This window comes from Plodia interpunctella, chromosome 9 (genome assembly GCF_027563975.2).
Source record: "Plodia interpunctella isolate USDA-ARS_2022_Savannah chromosome 9, ilPloInte3.2, whole genome shotgun sequence".
NCBI classification, from domain to species: Eukaryota; Metazoa; Arthropoda; class Insecta; order Lepidoptera; family Pyralidae; genus Plodia; species Plodia interpunctella.
This window is the reverse complement of record NC_071302.1, coordinates 2,012,213-2,031,523: the sequence shown is the minus strand read 5'-3', so window position 1 is coordinate 2,031,523 and position 19,311 is coordinate 2,012,213. Positions and strand designations below refer to the sequence as shown.

Here is a 19,311-nt window from a genome sequence, read left to right as displayed (position 1 = left end):
ATATAGTATATATAGATAGGTACTATACGTGTAATATAAGATTTTGTTACTTTCAAGTAAAGTATTATGCCGGCTATAAATTATAGCAAAACAGTTGAACTTTGCCGGATTCGGAATACATTGCTAGTTTTACATTGCGGTAAACAAAAGCTCTCATACAAACCACGCATTATTCATTCATTCGCGTCGGCATTTGTCTGAGTTCGGCGATAATGTGTAGCCGGGATAAACTTATTTTAATCAACAGAATAAACTTTAACATTTTTGAAGATTTGGCTGTGGTTTTTCAAACTGTCACCTGCCTGATGACAAGCCCTCTTTAGGAATGCTGTCGTTGCCTATCTGTTAAGTTGTGTATCTGTCTTTATATCCCTTAGTCCACAAATCGCCACAGAAAGATTTAAAATCAATTGCGACTAAAATAAATCTAAACCGATTGGTTTAACAGTAATTGGTTTTTTCGCATGACTCCAAACTGACTACACTTGACGGAGGTCTGCAAGGCAAACAAACAGAAACCATTAATCTTTGCCCACTGTAACCAACAGGACTTTACTTTGTAATCCCCTTCTTTGTCAAATAATCGCCGGAAAATGCCTCGGAAAATGTGGAACGAGAGAAATATACTATTATCACCGTGTCATATTTGAAATACGCCGATGCAGTCGCCTATAACTACTTGGATATTTTATAATCGAATCTTTGGTGCTAGGTTTATATTTAAGTAGTTATATAGATAAGTAAGGTAGTATACTAACTGTTGTACGCGGCTTCGTTTACGGCAAATATATTCTATGTTACTTCCCACTCTTGAAACAATCTTCACAAAATTTAATTTCACCAATAGATAGTCTGATTATTGAGGAAGGTGTGTATAAGTTATTATAGTTTTTACCCGACCGAAGCCGGGACGGGCTACTTGTATATAAGATTTTGATAGATATAAGAATTATCTTTTACCAATATGAGAAACTTATTTATCTTAACAAACTACATAAGTAGTAAAAAATATAATAAAAGTAACAATGATCAATTTATTTGTAGACTAGTTGATACCCACGACTTCGTTCACGTGTACTCCGGCGTATCAAGATAAGTTTCTATAAAACACACAATTACGCTTGTTAAAAAAGCTATAGGATTTATATAACATAAAAATACATCTCCAAGATAATCTTCAAGAGTCAATCCGATCTCCCGCAAATAGGTTTTATATCGTTTAGAGAACAGTGTAATGTGCGGTCGCGTATTTGAGCCTTATCCCCTAGACAATATGGACCACTAATGTCGTCACTGTAAAGGATTGTCCAATTCCATGGCGATTACCCGTGACGGGTGAATGGAATGGCAATATGTAGTGTTTCATATTTATGTTTGGATTGCAGCTAAATAAAACTGTAGTTGTGATAACAAAATACTTGCTCAAGAACGCACGGAATAATAAAAATCTTTCCCTCATTTTCAGTACCTTTATAAAATTATTACTATATTGATAAACACTTTACATCCAATCGAAGCTTGGGCTCTAACGCTCAACGGCTGATGAAGCCAAGAAACCGTTCTGATGAGAGAGATAAATTCTTGATATCAGAAAGAGATGAAGTGTGTACTGCTGTTATAAATCAATATCCTTACATGTTATAAAACAAAGTCTTCTGCCGCTTTTTTCTGTTTGTTCATGTTAAAACTCAAAAACTACCGGTTTTCTGATTTTCATGCGATTTTCACCAATAAATAATGTGATTGTGAGGAAGGTTTAGGCCCGAGCGAAGCCAGGACGGGCCGCTAGTAAGAGATACGACGATTTAGTAAATGAGTTAAGAATTCCCTCGCGAGCAAGGACAAAATAGGTATGCATGTTGGCAAAAGTTGCCCGTACCAAACAAATTAATTTGGAAAGTTCTACTGCCAACTTTCCCAGGCCTGCGATGAAGCATTCATTTGTGTCTGGGACGCGACAAGCACTTCGGTTTTTGGATGTTATTAGCATACGAATATTCCATAAATTCGAAGCGTGACTCGGATTTACAAACAACATAGTGTTACGTAATATTCTTCATAGTCGTATTTCTCATGGCTGAGGGTCGTGGTCATTACGTGGAATTAAACACACACAACAACTTTCTTGGCATTATTAATGCCGTGGTTTGCCATTGCCTTCTCCATTTCACACACAAGTTAATAATAATCAACTAGTGTGCAGGTTTCCTCACGATGTTTTCCTTCACCGGAAGCAAGTGGTGGACGATGAAAACTACTATACATGAGTCAGATTGGTATACAAACTAATGTGGCACGAGTAGGATTCGAACCTGGGACCTTCGACCGATCTACAGGCAGGCGACTTAACCATTACACCACCACCGCTTCTTACGTAATAATTACGTTACGTAATATAAACCTCTTCAAATTCTTACTTCGAAAGCAAATAACAACATCTTGGATTTTAAAACAAATCAAAAAATTACAAATTCTTCAAAACGTCATCACAATCTAACACTGTCGCCTAATTCAGACACATGCCGACGCGAATGCGACATTGCGTAGTTAATATGTGTGCTTTTATTTACCGCAATAAAGAACCAGCAATGTATGCCGAATGCGCCAAAGTTTAGCAAACCGTTCGACGACAGTGTGGAGCCGGCAAACGGTACACAACCTTGTGGTCGCAGCATTGCATGCTCGTAGCAATTAATGCTCCGATATATTGCAGCTACAACGTTGTTCGTAGCAACATTATTGAGATGGTACGAGGGCATTTTAATGCCAGCTCCCAGTTCGCTGAATTTCGGGGGATTCGTCATACATTGCTGGTTTTTCATCGCGGTAAATAATAGCACTCATACAAACTATACAATGTTCGTGCATTCGCGTCGGCATCTGTCTGAGTTCGACGATAGCTCGGAGCCGGCATAAAATATAGCTTGTGGAATGAGACTAATCTCTTTTTTACTAATACTTAAATAAGGAATGGTTAGGTGGTTGTTTTCACGCCTAAAGCGCTGAGAAAAAAAGTGAATCCGGAATCAGTTACTTTCACTTTTTCCCCCTATTTTCCGTGGAAAAGGGAGAGTCAGTAGTAGGATAACATCATACGCAATTTCAAAATAAATAATGACAAAACATAACAGATCTCTTATTTCCTAAATTTAATTAAAAGCTAGGTAATTACACGAAGAATAAATATAAACATTTTCTACTGGAGTTTTGGCAAGAGTGTTGACCGTTTATTAAACTAACTTGCCAAACAATACTTGAGACAAATTGCTTCCGTTGCTAACGCAGCTACTAGCTGACATTGACTTCTAAATGTGCCAACGCTGGACTGAGAAAGACAATAAAATTGAATCGTATAAATAAAGAGAACCACATGATAAAATAAATCGAGGTGATTACGAAAAATATTCAATCAAACATAGTTATAATTAGACCAAAACCACCATTCCTTCAATTTTTGCTATCTTTTGCTTCCTCTAAAACACTTTCGAATTTGTTCTCGTATGTGTTTTGAGTTTATTTACATAGATATATGTCCATATTTTTCATTATATAGATGCGAAACATGGACACTCATCAAAAAGGACACCGACAGATTGGCCATTATGAGATGGTGTTTTTAGACTGGAGAAGGATGGAAAAAATAAGCTGGACAAAGAGAAAAAGCATTGAAGGACGAAAAAAGAAGACTGCTGACAGAAATAGAAAATAGAAGGGGAAGAATGATTGGCCACTTGACACGAATTATTTTTGAAGGAAAGGTGAAAGGAAGAAGACAGAGGAAGAATTATGCGAGCCAACTGAAAGAGAAGGTAGGCGTTGTGATCAAGACCTTAAAAGCAATAAAGCCGAGGATAGAGAGGTGTGGCGTATACTCCACCGACAAGAGCATAGCTCTTAAATTAGAAGAAGTTTATATATACATAGGGTTATCTATGTATGTTTTCTCAGTCCAGTATTTACAAGTATACTTGACGTCAATATTCCTGAATTATTGGCCCCTTGTTCAGAACGTAGATAAATCGGGAATGACTGAAAAGTTTCGCTAAAGTTATCCTGTTTCCAACGAATAGGTCATATTTTCAGTTTTTATGTATTTCATTTGGAAACTTTGAGTAAAAAAAATATTCTTGTTCAAATTCTCGCTTTCTTTTCAATTTCACGATTTTCATACATGCCCATAATAATATTGTATAAAGATTTGTATTTTTATTTATTTGTAATGATTAAACTCATACCCTGTGTATACTTCTTTACGGAACATATAATACTTCCATGGTATCATTTCAACATAAACTCGTATGAATATCGATATGGTATGTTATATCTACATTTCGAATTCTAATCAAACTGAATGCTTCTCAATATAAAAATAACGACATCTTTATAGACATCATGGCTCTTATCTCCATCATGTTTTGACATCGTCGCCGTATGCGGTATGTAATATACTTAGTGATCATAAAAATGTGAGGCGACGAGTCTTCAGCGATACTTACATATATAACTTTTACAATGGAAGTCTTCTTCATAGTCGTAACTTAACATCTAAAAGTGAATTAGTGTTTCTGCATCTGTACAATTTCTTGGTTGATTAGTCAAAACATTAAGTATTACATGCGTTTAAATATGTACATGCAAAATACCAATAAATAACTAAAATTAATTTAATCAAAAACCACGTCACTTTTTCATTTCTATCATGGCTTTAAATCGCGTGAATTATTATTGTCTCTTTCGTTCTCCGCGAAAATCTTTTATTCAGTCACCACGTGCCACGGGGTTAACATTAATATTCGTACAATATGACCCATTTTAGGAGCCCAGTCTGTACCACACAATGTCTATGGAGAAGTTCGTTTTAATATTACAGCGGGAGGATCCGGGCTGCTGAAATATTCAATGGATCGTTGACACGCTGTTTCATACTATGCAGCATTATTTCCGTGCCCTTCCGAAAAACAGTTATAATAAAATTTTGCCGTCACATTTTCGCGTATTCCTGGCAGCATTCGGGGCTCTGTCACCCCGAAGCCCGAGGTCTGCGTTAAAAATGAACCCTACTTGTTTAGCCTGCCTGTCGTCAACCATCCTTGGGTATGTTAATTGTTGCCTGTCAGCAACCAAAGCTGTGTCCCTTAGTCAATATGGAGTGGGCCTATTCTAGGGCGGAACCACACGCCTCTACTTGTCTATTCAATTGTGTTAGATGCGAATCTATAATTATGGAATACTACTAGCTTTAGCCCGCGGCATCGCCCGCGTAAATTTCTCTGCGAAAGCGGAACAGGAACATACGATTTCACACAAACCTTCACCCCCATTATAGTCATTTGCGGGCCTTTGTTTGAACGTTGGTATTTATATAACTACATGCATACCAAATTTTATAAATCTGTCCGGCGGCGGTTTAGTCGTGAAATTAAAACAAACACACAGACAGACTTCGGCATTTATGAACGTGAACTATCATAGTTATTGGTAGTACGAGTACCTATATGATCTTAAATTAAATAAAGAATTTTGATTTTTAATTTGCGTTAAATGTGATTTCACATGGAATCTCGCACCCAATCAATACAGCGGACTAAAGTGGTGGCCAGACGAAGGTTTTTATTGACATTTGCGGGCGAAAACAAGCGCAGGAAATTAAATAACTTCCAACGTTATTTATTGGGGAAGCGAGGAAACTTTTGGCGGGCACTGGAAGTAATATAAGTAAGAATATTGGACGCTATCGTAGCACACAAATTGGACACTCCTTGCAAAATGTATAAATTAAACGCGTTATATATGTACGCACTTTGGCATAGACAAAATAGGCAACGCGCGTATGGCACCCTTGGTGTTGGAGGCGTCAAGCCGCATGCTTTTATAAAAAAGGTGAATTAGATAAGACGCCAGGGTTGGCGCCACAAATGCAGTGAGCTCGTAAATGACACAGGCAAGTAGCTGTAGGTGAAATAGTATTCTTTATGTAGATAGTGTTCGATATATTCGGCGTACATTGCTTGTTTTTTCATTGCAGCAAATAAAAGCTCTCACAAAACACAATGTTCGTTCATTCGCGTCGGCAATGTATACACCAAATCCGTATCGTTCGGCAAACTACACTTGGATGCCAAAAATGAATAAATATTTTAAAAAGCAAAGATATTTCCGAAGATTATGCAAAAAATATTAGAATCTGTAGCAAACTAGTGATTGGAGCTGTTCCAAACAACTAAATTATTACTACCTAATTGAATATTCATGAATTAGCTCGAATCGTGAGCTCCATAAGCCCGTGAAAATTATTTCAGAAGGATTTTTATGCAATGTTATGCCGGCTCCACGCTGTCATCAAAGAGTTCGCCGATTTTTGGTGGCACATGAGTTTGTATACCAATTTTACTCATGTATAGTAGTTTTCATAGACCACCACTTGCTTCTGGTGAAGGAAAACATCGTGAGGAAACCTGCACACTGGTTGATTATTAACTTGTGTGTGAAATGGAGAAGGCAATGGCAAACCACTCCATTAATAATGCCAAGAAAGTTATTGTGTGTGTTTCATTCCACATAATAACCACGACCCTCAGCCATGAGGAATACGACTATGAAGAAAAAGCACACGCAATGTTGGTGCATTCGCGTCGGCATATGTCTGAGTTTAAAAACAGTATAAATGGTAACATCCTAAACCATCCTTTTGAATCATTCTATCTATTGAAAAAATCCGTATCGTAAAAATTGTTCCGCAGTTTTAAAGATACGCATATTACGCATACATAGGGATTGACAGACAGGGGGAAGCGACATTGTTTTATACTAAGAAGTATGATAATAATGTAGAGATAATGTGATAACCAAGTCTTTCTTTCTTTACCTAGTTCGCTAAAATGCAAAATGTAAAATTTGTGTTCAAATTCAAATTCAAATTTAAATCATTTATTTAGAAATTAGACCTTCACAGGCACTTTTTCTCGTCAATTTTTATATTTATAGTTATTTCTCACAAGCTACAAACTACTGGCATTTCGGAACGATCACTGCTGAGAAGAAATGCCGAAAGAAACTCATTTGAACAGTGTTGGTCCCTATCATGCCAGATCGGCTTACCATTATTGTTTCTTACAATGTTTTTTTTTTCTAATAATATATAAAAGTACATAATGTACATAGTCAAAAGGTATATCAAAACAGGTTATGATTGTGATCAGAGTGCTGATTATAATATATAGATAGATGTTCCGACTAAGAGGTCAAAATGTAAACTCGAGATAAATGTCGCATCTGACTTATTTCATCGACGTCTTTTCCTTCCTTCTTCGGTAAAGTGGGTGCTTTTCGATTAAGGAGGATTGTTTACGGTTTCATGATGATGATCGTAACAGTAAAAAATGGCGACATGTGAGAAAACAAAAGAAACTCGCGAAACTTGTGCGCGCTTTTTTAATGAGCGCAGGGCAGACAAATAATGTAACTAGCTTATTGCGAACACCAAAAATTACCTTGGCTAGTATTTAGAATATTTTTTATTTCATATGGCTTGTGTATTCGCCTACTGTTCAAATTCCAACCATTTATTCAGAAATTAGACCTTTACAGGCACTTTTTCACGTTTATTTTAATATTAAATAGTTATTCTCACAAGCTACAAACTACTGACATTTCGGAACGACCACTGCTGAGATGAAATGCCGAAAGAAACTGATTTGAACAATGTTGGTCACTATATTGCCAGATGGGCTTTTCATGCAATTTTTTCTCTTCTAATAATATATCAAAGTACATATGTACATAGTCAAAAAGTATATCAAAACAGGTTATGATTGTGATCAGAGTGCTGATAAAAAAAAATATCGATGCAAAACACAATTAATTGTAAACAAAATTAACTGTCACAAGTTTGCAATATTAGTATATGTTATGTCAGATGCCTATAGGCGGCTAGACTGAAATTTGACACCAGTTTTTACTATAAGCACATACGACATGAGAATGGTTGTTGTGGCGAATCGAGAATGTGAATATGAGTTGAAATGTGAATGTTGGCGAATGTGAGTTGAATCATTCTAATCAAAACAAGATATACCTAATTGTGGTGAGTATTTTCATAAACACACAAACTTTTGTGTGCACAAAAACACTTGTTTTAGACATGAAAAGATGCCCGGATTTACTGCGCCGAGATTACACTGTTTTCCTAAAATTAATTACAAAACAATGTACAATCTGTGTAAAATGTGCTTCACTTTTTGCATGTTTCTTGATTCATGAATTCTGGTGTGTATTAAAAATGTTATGGCATTAAAAATCTTATAGTTGAGCTGCATTAGATTTGTGTAAATCGTGGAAATACACAGAGTTAAACATCTTTCTAAAGTATTAGCCGATATTGAACTCGAAAAGATAGGAGCAATCTTTTTTTTATATTTTCTTTTCTTCTTCTTACATGTTACCTAATTCACACACGTTTACACGAAACGGAACGTTGATTCGGTGTGTCGAAGTATCGAGGCGTGACATCGACTTAATTTTCGGGCACAATCGAGTATATTTACCTTTGCCGTTCGTTTTATCTTGCTTTTACCGGCGAAGCACAATTTACTGCATCCGTATTTACTTGAGGAAAATAAATACAACATGGGCAATACGTACTATAGGAGCAGTATATTGAATAGTACAGTTTACAACAGATTACTTTACTGTTACGCTACCAAAAGTTACTGCTGCGCTGAGGTAAGCGTTCGATTCGTTTTAAGTTTTCGTAACTCATTTCTCGTAGCACTTCGTAGCGTGTACATACGAAATGTGCCTCTACGAAATCCTTTTCGAAAAGTTTAAATTTATTTCTGAGCAGCCATACAAAATTTATAATCAGGTTTTCTTTCTCTTTCTGTCCAGGATTTAAATAACAATAAAATAACTGCACTGGCCACCAAAATTGTATTAGAGAAATAAGTTGACAACGTTATTCTAATTTCAAATATTTTTCACTGTCAAGAAAATTGCCGCCGATAGTTGAGTTGTATTTTTGGTTTCCAATATATATTTACATTTTAATTGCCACTACACAAGAGTTTCATTTATTACGACCATAGATATTGTTCACTTTCACTTTACTCTTATTGCGGTAACTTATAAAAATGTAAGTGCTTCGTAATGTAGTGCTTAATCTGATGTTCCTATGACCAAATAAACACACTTTTACATTCACAACTTATTAGTACAGATATATCACTAGGTGTAGTCAGTTGTGAAACATATCTTAAGGAACAATCGTTTCAACCATTTATTTTATTTGAATTCCCTTTGCCTTCTTGCCGTCCTCTCCGGGAATATTGTCTAAAATCCTGATTTATTAAATTCGCGTTAACTTCACGACCTGACTGTACCCCTCCTCCCTTGCCCGGCCCTAAGGTTGATTGCTACGTAACTTAGTAATAAAAAACTCAGCGTTATTGTATGATGACAGAGCTGTGTTTGATAACACGAAACTCTTATAAGATTATCGGGAAATTGTTATTGAAGCAAGCATCGCCGTAATAGGAACGACGGCGCAATACTGTTCATTACATTCATAGTACAGTATTACCCTCTTACGCCGATGCTTTATTTTGCTTTTCTGACAGTGATAGTACCAGTATGCTATGTATAAATACGAAAGTTTTTGAGGATGTATGTGTGTATGTTTGTTACTCTCATTTATTTATGAAATTTAGTACACGGATAGAATATAACCTGGAATTAAGGTAGAGTACTTCTTATCCCGAAATTCCCACGGGAACGAAGCCGCGTGCGGCTAGTTTCTTGTTGTTTGATGAAATATGATTTCATTAGGTAACTAATTACACTATTTAAGGTATTTTTAAAGCAGGTAATTTTTATTTTATATATGTATGATTTCAGATGTCGAAACTTGAGGATACTATTTTTGACATTTCTCGTAGTTACTTATGTAGTTTACTTTGTAGTCTACAAATTCGCGAAACACAAAATAAAAATTTAATTTACAGACAGGCTTTTTAACCCTCAGATAATTTTAAACGTTAGGTTTAATTAGCTAAAAGGATTTCGACCGCAAATGTCGCGCACGACTGCACACCGCTCAGCTGGTTGGCAGCAGGTCGTGCGAGAGTGCCAAATATCGTGCGGAAACCCGCAATACGATGAGCGTGTGATTTGCTCAACCAACCGTTGCGTGGTGTTAGTTACATTTCATTGTTTTTTTTTTATTGTTAGGTAATTAGCTTCGTCTTAGCGCAAAATTTCCTTTTCTCACAATGTCCTTTCTCATAATGTCCTTTTCTCGAAATATCCATTTTCAGAATGTCCATTTCTCAAAATGTGCTTTTCGCATAATGTCCTTGTGTGTTTTTGATGATAATTTAGATAAGCAACTGATTAAAACAGTTTTTTTTTTTTATTAAAAGGACATTATGAGAAAGGACATTTTGCGCCAAGTTTATTAAGTACATTTTTAACTTATGTATAATTTTGAGAATTTAATATTTCAAACTATCACTCCCCATTATAGTCATTTGACAAAGTAAGGTATTTAACTATACGCATACCAAATTCATCAAAATCAGTCCATCAGTTCGCCTTGAAAGCGGAATAGACAGACAGACTTTCGCATTTATAATAATAGTATGTATTTGTTTTTGTTGCAGGTGATCAGGGGCTGTGACGGCCGCGGCGTCAACCACACATGTTGACGATATGGTAAGCAAAGCATAAACGAATATATATAAGAAAATAATTATTGTTGGAGCTTCAACATAGCTCCAGGCAAGAGCAAGAGCAAGGCTCCTCCGAAGGCAAGCAATGAAATCAGATTGCTTACTTCAACATAGCTCTAACAAGTATGGAAGCAGTGTTCCATGCATGGGACGCAGCTAGCGTCCCGGGACTTCACTCCCACGGGAATTTAGGGGTAAAAAGTACCCTACGTGTTATTCCAGGTTATGTTTTTCCCGTTCATTTTCATATCCGTTCCGTTTCATAACCACCCATCATCATCATAAAAATTGTCATCATAAAAATGAGCAAGAAAGAATCATGGAATTAGTAGGTCGAAGTACTTACTAAATACACGGAAAGAATTTAGAAATTAAAACGCAACGGGACTTTTTGCTCAGACCTCCGGTTTTCCAATTTTCCTGACAGTAGCGCCATCTGTTGAATGTCCCGAAAAATAAAAAGCATCTCACTGAAAAGCGAAAATTTCAGTTATATCGTAGTTCGATCGCCACCCGGCGGATGGCGCTCTTCAAAAGTGCCATCTAGTGAATGGTTTAAAAGATTTCACGAGTGATTTTTTTGTCAGGATACAGCATGGCCGCGACACATTGGCTCAACTCGCTCGGAAGCCTGTCGCTGTCGCTCCTTTGTCTCTTCGCTACTACTCTTCAAGTTACAAGCGGTAAGTAGTTTTCAGGTTTAAGAGTCATGCCCTATTCCTCAGTCGTATCGACTACGCAGCAGAGCAGAGCTCCGATGAGCTTGTTTGTTTTATAGGTTTTGACACCGACTTGCGTTATCGTATGTCGAGTCTTCAAACAACTTCTGTTGGTCTGTGTCGGCTGTCCATGGATGTCAAAGTCGCGGCTCTTAACAATAATTTATATCAAAGATTTTGGATAAGGCCCTTATCCAAAATCTTAGATTTATATGGAACTTATTGACAGTGATGTATCGGGGTGACGTCAATATATCATAGTCAAAAAGCATTCGTATACTTTTAGTCTATAAAAAATAATAATTCACGTCTTCGTCCTTAAAATTGTTATATATTTATTTCTAATAATAATTGATGAAGAATTCGATGACAGTTAAGTTACTTTTATATATTTTCACAGTATAAGTTACCAGAACAGGACAGCAGGACAGGACGACAGGCGCAGTATAGCTAACTGCCAACTCTCCGAAATATTCAATACACAATTTAAAGAAACCATAAGAAACATTTACCTGTACAGCTTCACTTAGCACTGCATTCAGTATTAATAGCGGCCGTTAGATGGCTATTACCGCTGTTTACCATCCTAAGTTATGGAGCCTGCAGATGGGCGGGTCTAAGCCTTTTATAGTAATTTATAATCCTGAAAATGGTTATATTAAAGCTGACTAAAAACTACATTTTGCTTGCATATCTTTTTACATAGACATCATTATTTTTGGATCATGCCCTATTGCTACGTTACGCTCCGTTACTACGACACAGCACGTTGCAGCTCCGTTGTGCTCCTTTGTCTTCGTACGTAGGTCGAAACTCCATATAAATTCTACGTTGTTATGCGTTGATCCGTCAATGTATGTCAATGTTATGGATTACGACGGAGCGTAACATAACAATAGCATGGATCTAAGAAAAAGTACCTTATGTATACGCGAATGCATGAATTTTGCGTATGAGAGCTTTTATTAACCGCAATGAAAAACCAGCAACGTATGCCGAATCCGTAAAATTTCGGCAAACTGTTTCGCGATTATCTATAGCCGTCAACACACATATTTGACCAACCTTTGTGGTTAGGGACAGTTAGGGTCATGTACTTTTCAACTTAATTAACACTTATACTTTTCGATCAGAGCAAACCTTTTCAGTATTTTTAAGATATTCTGAAAGGTAAAGCATAAAACGACGACGGTCACACGTTTTGCACATTATCACTAGTCGTTTTGTCGCTGGGCGGGTCTCGGTCACATGTGTGCTAGATAAAGGATAAAGTTTTTATGTAAGCAAAATTATACCTACGTTGTAACCTAAGACGAACACAGAAGTCCATTTCATCATTTTGAATTAAGTTGATATTTGTTCTAATAACTAAAATATTAAAATTTTGATCATTTTCTGTGATATATATCAGTATGCTATGAATATATTTATTTCTATTTCTAATACTTTTGCTACATTGACATGTAAACTGATCCTAAAAATGCAAAAAGATGCCATTTAGATTTAAAATAGGTAAGATTAGACTTAAAAAATTCACTCTATTTCACCTAAATGGTGTTCCTCTCAAGTATTTATGTGCTTAAACCCTTTAACACAGCCCTGGAAGTCTCCTAGCATATGCGTGATTCAGATACCCTCGCAGGGAGCGGCCTATCCTGCGGGAAATGTGTTCATCCTTATCTAATGTAGGGCGAAGATAGCGTGTCGTTCTCTTCTGTGGTCGTAAGACGATCAATAAGGATCCAGATTATAAATTCGAGCCGTCTCGCGTAAGGACGAAAATTCGCGTAATGATGTTTTATGGTCCGTTGCTTGAGACGTGATTTCTTTTAAATTACGTAAAATGTAATACTTTTAGCGGTATGTGAAAAATACAAGTAGAAATGAAAAATACAAATTGATTAATACTAGTATAATTGACGGTAATATTGAAACGAGGGTCGTAATTAGATTCTACGACCGTATTGGACTGTCAACTAGGCAGCTCTGTTTGTTTGCCCCACTTTTCATTAGCATAATTACAATTTACACTTCCTCACAAAATAAATAATGTATAGACATGGTACGTGGTTCAAAAAAAGATCCCTTATATTGTAACATTTATTCTAAACTAGAAGGGAAGGATAACAAAAATGACTTCGTTACAAAAATGACAGACTTTAATTTTAGAAAATGTAACAAAAAGGAAATGGAAGAATACCATTAAATAGGTGGGTAACAAAATATTAACACATCCCGATTGATAAGAAGGTCTCTAAACAAAAACACCACTTCCTTTAATCCTCCAAATCAGCCAGACATCAAGAAAACTTCAAAGTGTGGCCGTAGGATGAAGGGGAATCCGGTACCGGAGCGTAAATCCTTATGGAAGGAAAGTAATTGCATGCTATTAATTAGCTACACGCTATTTAAAATAAAGGGATGGTAAATAGATAAGATATATATAGGTGATTTGCTTACATATAATATTTATCTAAGATGAGGTTTTTCACATAGAACTAAAATATAGCAAAATAACAGCTTCTAATAACAAAGAATAAAAGTAGCTCTTACCCAAAATATTTGGGGATCCTATAATTAATTACAGATCTATCTTAATAGATAAATAGGAGATTAAAATTTATTTTAATCTTTACACATTAGAATATAATCAACCAATCTTTCAGTTTGACATACAAGACCATGACAAGACATTATCAAGAACCAAAATAATAGACAAACAGAATGAAAGAGTTCCGAAATGAAAATAAAAAATAAAACGTTAAAACATAAAAGTGTTAGAATATTTATAAGAATTTTGAGAATTGGGGAGTCCATTTTCGGAGCAGTGGGACAGTATTAAAAAAACGTTTTATTAAATACGGGGTGTAAAAGACAATACGGCGGCGGGTGGGGTGAGGGAGTCCATACCGCAAAATGAGATATGCCGCACGTCTGTCTGTATTTTAATTTTATGAATAACTAGATGTTGCCCGGGGCTCCGCTCCCGTAGGAATTTTGAGATAAAGTATAGCCTATAGAGCACTCTTGGATAATGTACCTTTCTAATGGTGAAAGAATTTTTGAAATCGGTTCGGTATTTTCGGAGATTACCCGCCCCAAACATACAAAGCCACAAACTCACAAACGCTCACCGCTTTATGATAATAGTATAGATAAATATATGATATCAGGTAATCAGGCAAATAAAAGCAATAGTTGGTGTCGTGTCATATCAAAAACTGAAGCAATTAAGAGAGAGCTATAGAAGAAACACCAAGAACAACAGTTCTCGCTCTTATTAGATCTATACTTTAAATAGATAAATTACAGTCCAACAAAATTTAGAGTACCTATAATTTTATTAGTCTCATAATGATTAAAACAAGTATTACAAGCTGGAATCAGTTATGCAAAGTCCCAACGCGCCTTTATTTTTGTGACCTCCTTATTTTGTAATTTCTTTTCATCATCTCGGAGAAAAGAATCCATCTCATTTTTGCTCCAATGTTCCATCAAAATAAGTAACATAAGAATTATTTAACAATCATCGTCATTATGTATTATGACTTCACGTCGCATCAGTTTCTACGAAAATGCATTATTATGAGCATAACCAGATGATGCACCAGGGATTGGCTTTCAACGAGGGAACTTCTCAACGGTTTACTGCATTGACATGTTTTTTTTTTTGATACCTTACGTGTTCGCGAAACCCTTTATTTTGAAAATTGCCAACCTTACGGCGAAGCCTTCCTGATGCGATTATTTCAATTTTTAAATAAATAAATAAATATATAAGGACAAATCACACAGATTGAGTTAGCCCCAAAGTAAGTTCGGAACTTGTGTTATGGGATACTGACTCAACAATAATAACATATACATATTTAGATAATAATGCCAACCTTACGGCGAAGCCTTCCTGATGCGATTATTTTAACTCCAATTATAAAGTAGAGTAAGTATAAAGTAAATAACTTATTATAAGCGCAGCTTGCCTAATAGGTGTCTTGAAAATTGAGAAATTATTCATGTTTCAAAAATTATGCTTTTCAGAACATCTATTGCTTAGAAAAAATGACAGGAGAAAATTTAAAAAGTTTTTAAAAACGTAATTTCAATTTTCTTCGAAGAAGTAAAATTACATCCACAAACCAAAAGTCGGGGAAATAAGGTCAGCGGAGAGGTGTTTGATGTTTATAAATATTGAATAAACCTTTCGCAGTAACGAAACATCGCACCATGAAGGCATCGCCGTAAGGTTCGCCGATTTAGCGAATTGATTTTCGAAATAATGTGTTTCGCAGACACGTAGAGATTTTGTCACGTGTTGAATGGAACATAATCTCTCTGACGACAATAAAAATTTGTGTTCATTATTGTAAAAAAAAACAACTTATTTAAAGTAACTAAAACCTGTAAATATCTGATACTTTTCACTTCCGATCACTTTGCACTATCAAATATTCTACTCCACTTCAGAAGGAAACAGAACCTTAATACATAGGATATATGGTTAGAAATAGAAAGTTCACTTGATGTGGGCGGATGCATAGGTGGGTGCACTTCGAATATTGCAATGCATTTATAGAATGAAATGGACGACAACTTACATATAACAGTTTCTACAATTTATATGTAAGTTAGCGTTCATTTCGTAAGATAGTCTTTAGTCCAGAAGGACTAAATAAATAAATATATAAGCACAAATCACGCAGATTGAGTTAGCCCCAAAGTAAGTTCGGAACTTGTGTTATGGGATACTGACTCAACAATAATAACATATACATATTTAGATAATAAACATCCAAGACGCAGGTCAATCAGAAAAAGATCATTTTCCATCTTGACCTGACCGGGAATCGAACCCGGGACCTCCAGTAAGCATTCCGACATGATGTCCATTAGGCCACGGAGATCGTCAACTGAAACAATTTTGTAAGGAAAACAGTATCTGAAGACTATCTAAATAGTATCTAATCAATCAAATCAAAATCTACAATCCAGGTTTTATCCGTAGGCCAAATTTATTCATGTCTTCTGATAGTATTAAAAAAATATCCATTATTCTCATGTAATTTAATGAAGGTGTCAAAAAATAAGGGTTGCAATCAATCGGCAAAATGCCATGCCAACGCGAGAAAAGAAGATGAACTGTTTCAGATTTGTTCATGAAACTTCTTCTTAGTTTAGTTTCACCATATCTATCTGTAGATCTCATTACTTTCTAGTTGTTCGCATTTCAAATAGTGCCTAGTATTCATGAATTCCTCTATGAATATGTTTTAAGTATGTTCTATACAAGGCAAGTCACGTTCCTCGAGAGATGAATTCCGATTCTAGTGCGTCGTTGCTCTCTTATTTGCTGAGCTGAAGTACTGTGTCCACTGCAAGCGATTATATCAGCGGCGATAGCTGTGAAATGTTTGTTTCATAATACTTTATTGTATAAGCACCCATAGAAACAAATAAAAACAGAAATTGAGACAGCAATGGCGGATTTATTTTATGGTCATGTCTACAAGACGATAACCTATATAAAAATTATAACATGATACGGTAGGTGCTACATGTTTCATATCATACCTAGTCATTTATTCGTGGTTGGTGCAAATGTTATGTAATTTATTTCATGAAAAACGAATGCCTTTCCCATAATTCCTGAATTTTGATATAAAAAATAAAGTTTTTAAATTTTTTCTTGCTATAATATATAGCTAACAATGGAACGCTTCCTGCTGTAGAATATTCCGATAAAATTGAATAAATATATCTCTATCAGCATCATCACGTATTTGTTGAGTGATTCATCGTAATAAAACTTTTATTTTACTTCTTAGTGAATGATACAATATTATTTTTTCAATGGGATGTAATTAAACTCTTAACTATATCATATTTCAGCAGGATTTTTAATATTAAGCTGCAAACAACTAATATTTCGGAAAGAGCACTTTCTGAAAAGAAATGATAAAAATATATCTCATTAATAGACCTCATTATTTTTCCTATTATGGCTTTTTCCTTTTATTTTTTGTTATATTCTTTTTTCCTCCATTATTCAAATAGTATCTAAATAATAAGCTTTTGCACAGAAAAGTGTTTCTTTTGTTATATAATACGGTATCGTTGAGTTAGTATCCCATAACACAAGTTTGGAACTGACATGCTTGCAACTGAATCTGTGTGATTTGTCCATGTATATGCATTTATTTATGCATTAAAAGATAGATTTAATAAGTCTTCCCTTTTCTTAATTTATTTTAAATCTCAAAATGACATTACAACGTTTTGGAAATATTTTTGTGGTGCGAGAAACACCGGACTAGACTGGAAACGTTAGATTATATCTTCCCCCATTGGCTGTATGTGTTGCCAGTCACGATTTTATAATTACCCGTCTAAAATATATGTACCTATGTCTATTGTGACAACGTGAAAAAGTGACTGTGAAGGTCTTATTTCTGAATAACTTTTAGGAACCTATCTAATTTGTAATAGAAACTAAAATATAAAACTTGCCACTTTATACTGAATAGGCATTCTTTTTGTTCTATGGTTCGTTTTTAATTTGTATTAATTTTAATTCTGAAACCTAGAATAAATTTGTCATTACTTATGCAAAAACACTTGATCGAAACAAAAGAAAGAAAGAAAGAAGGAACATTTAACGATACGTGTAATGAAACACACAAAACTTTCTTGGCACTATTGATGGAGTGGTTTGCCATTGATTTCTCCATTTCACACACAAGTTAATAAATCATCAACCAGTGTGCAGGTCACTTTTTTCTTTCACCGGAAGTATGTGGTCGATGAAAATTACTATAACAATAACTATAAATTAATATTAATTTTATTAAACTATAAATTACTATACAAATTGGTATAAAAACTCATGTAGTACGAGTAGGATTCGAACCTGGGACATAATGAGCATTACACTACCACCGCTACATTATACATGAGCCAAAAAGTCTATCAATTCACGTAGTACCACCCACACATAACAATTAGAGCTAAGGAAAGTAGTGGCCGGCTAGTTTTGATTGTAACCGGTTCAGACTGGTTCTGATCCGGATTATCCGGCGAGCCGGGCAATCCAAGACGAGATTGGACCGCGGCTTACCCGGGTACTAGGATTCACACTTCCACCTACCTTCGAAATAAAGATGGGATTACAAGAAATACCAATGTTACTAATAGACGTATTATTAGTACATACTGTATCATGTTTTTTCTCTTATGTCAGCTAGCTACACACTATTGTCGAACTCCGACAAATGCCGACGCGATTATATGAACATTGCGTAGTTTGTATGGCAGCTTTTTTTTTACCGCAATGATAAACCAGCAGTGTATACTGATCCACTAAAATCGGCAAACCGTATCGCGATAATGTATGGCCGGCTATATACATTTGTCTATTTAGACACGGCGAAGATATAAGATAGCATGTGATTCCGCCCTAGAATAGGATATCTATATCCTGCCGAGGATATCGTATGAGGAGAGTAAAACACTATAGCCTTAATTGGCAGCTGATAGCCAATACAATAGCATTGCCAAAATGTGTTGACGTAAGACAGGCGATGAACCTTCGTTTTTGAGTCAATTAAATGTATATAGCCATACAACGTTCGTATATACTCTTTTGCGATGCAATTATATTCTAGCAAGATATAGAGTAAAGCATTTCAGGGGAATTTTCCATTTTCTCCCTCAATCTCATCACATAACCATAAAAACCAGTGTTAGCTTACTCGTAGATATCAGTCGGAATTACATATTCTATTGTTATTAAAATAGAGTCCTTGTTAATGGTTTGGCATCTATGAAAATGCATGAAATCTATAAAAACTGTTTAGAAATTGATTTGAAATAAA

The 19,311-nt window shown here is 35.5% G+C and overlaps 1 protein-coding gene across 4 annotated transcripts in view; it reads left to right on the top strand.

Moving 5' to 3' along the window:
• Positions 1 to 19,311, top strand: part of LOC128672508 (uncharacterized protein) — a 79,836-nt gene that overhangs the window by 638 nt on the left and 59,887 nt on the right. For all 4 annotated transcript variants that reach the window (XM_053749710.2, XM_053749709.2, XM_053749711.2 and 1 more), the window contains exons 2-3: positions 10,656 to 10,707; positions 11,312 to 11,407. In XM_053749710.2, coding sequence (XP_053605685.1) covers positions 11,320 to 11,407 — 88 coding nt within the window. In that variant the 5' untranslated portion in view covers positions 10,656 to 10,707; positions 11,312 to 11,319. The remainder of the gene's footprint in view (positions 1 to 10,655; positions 10,708 to 11,311; positions 11,408 to 19,311) is intronic.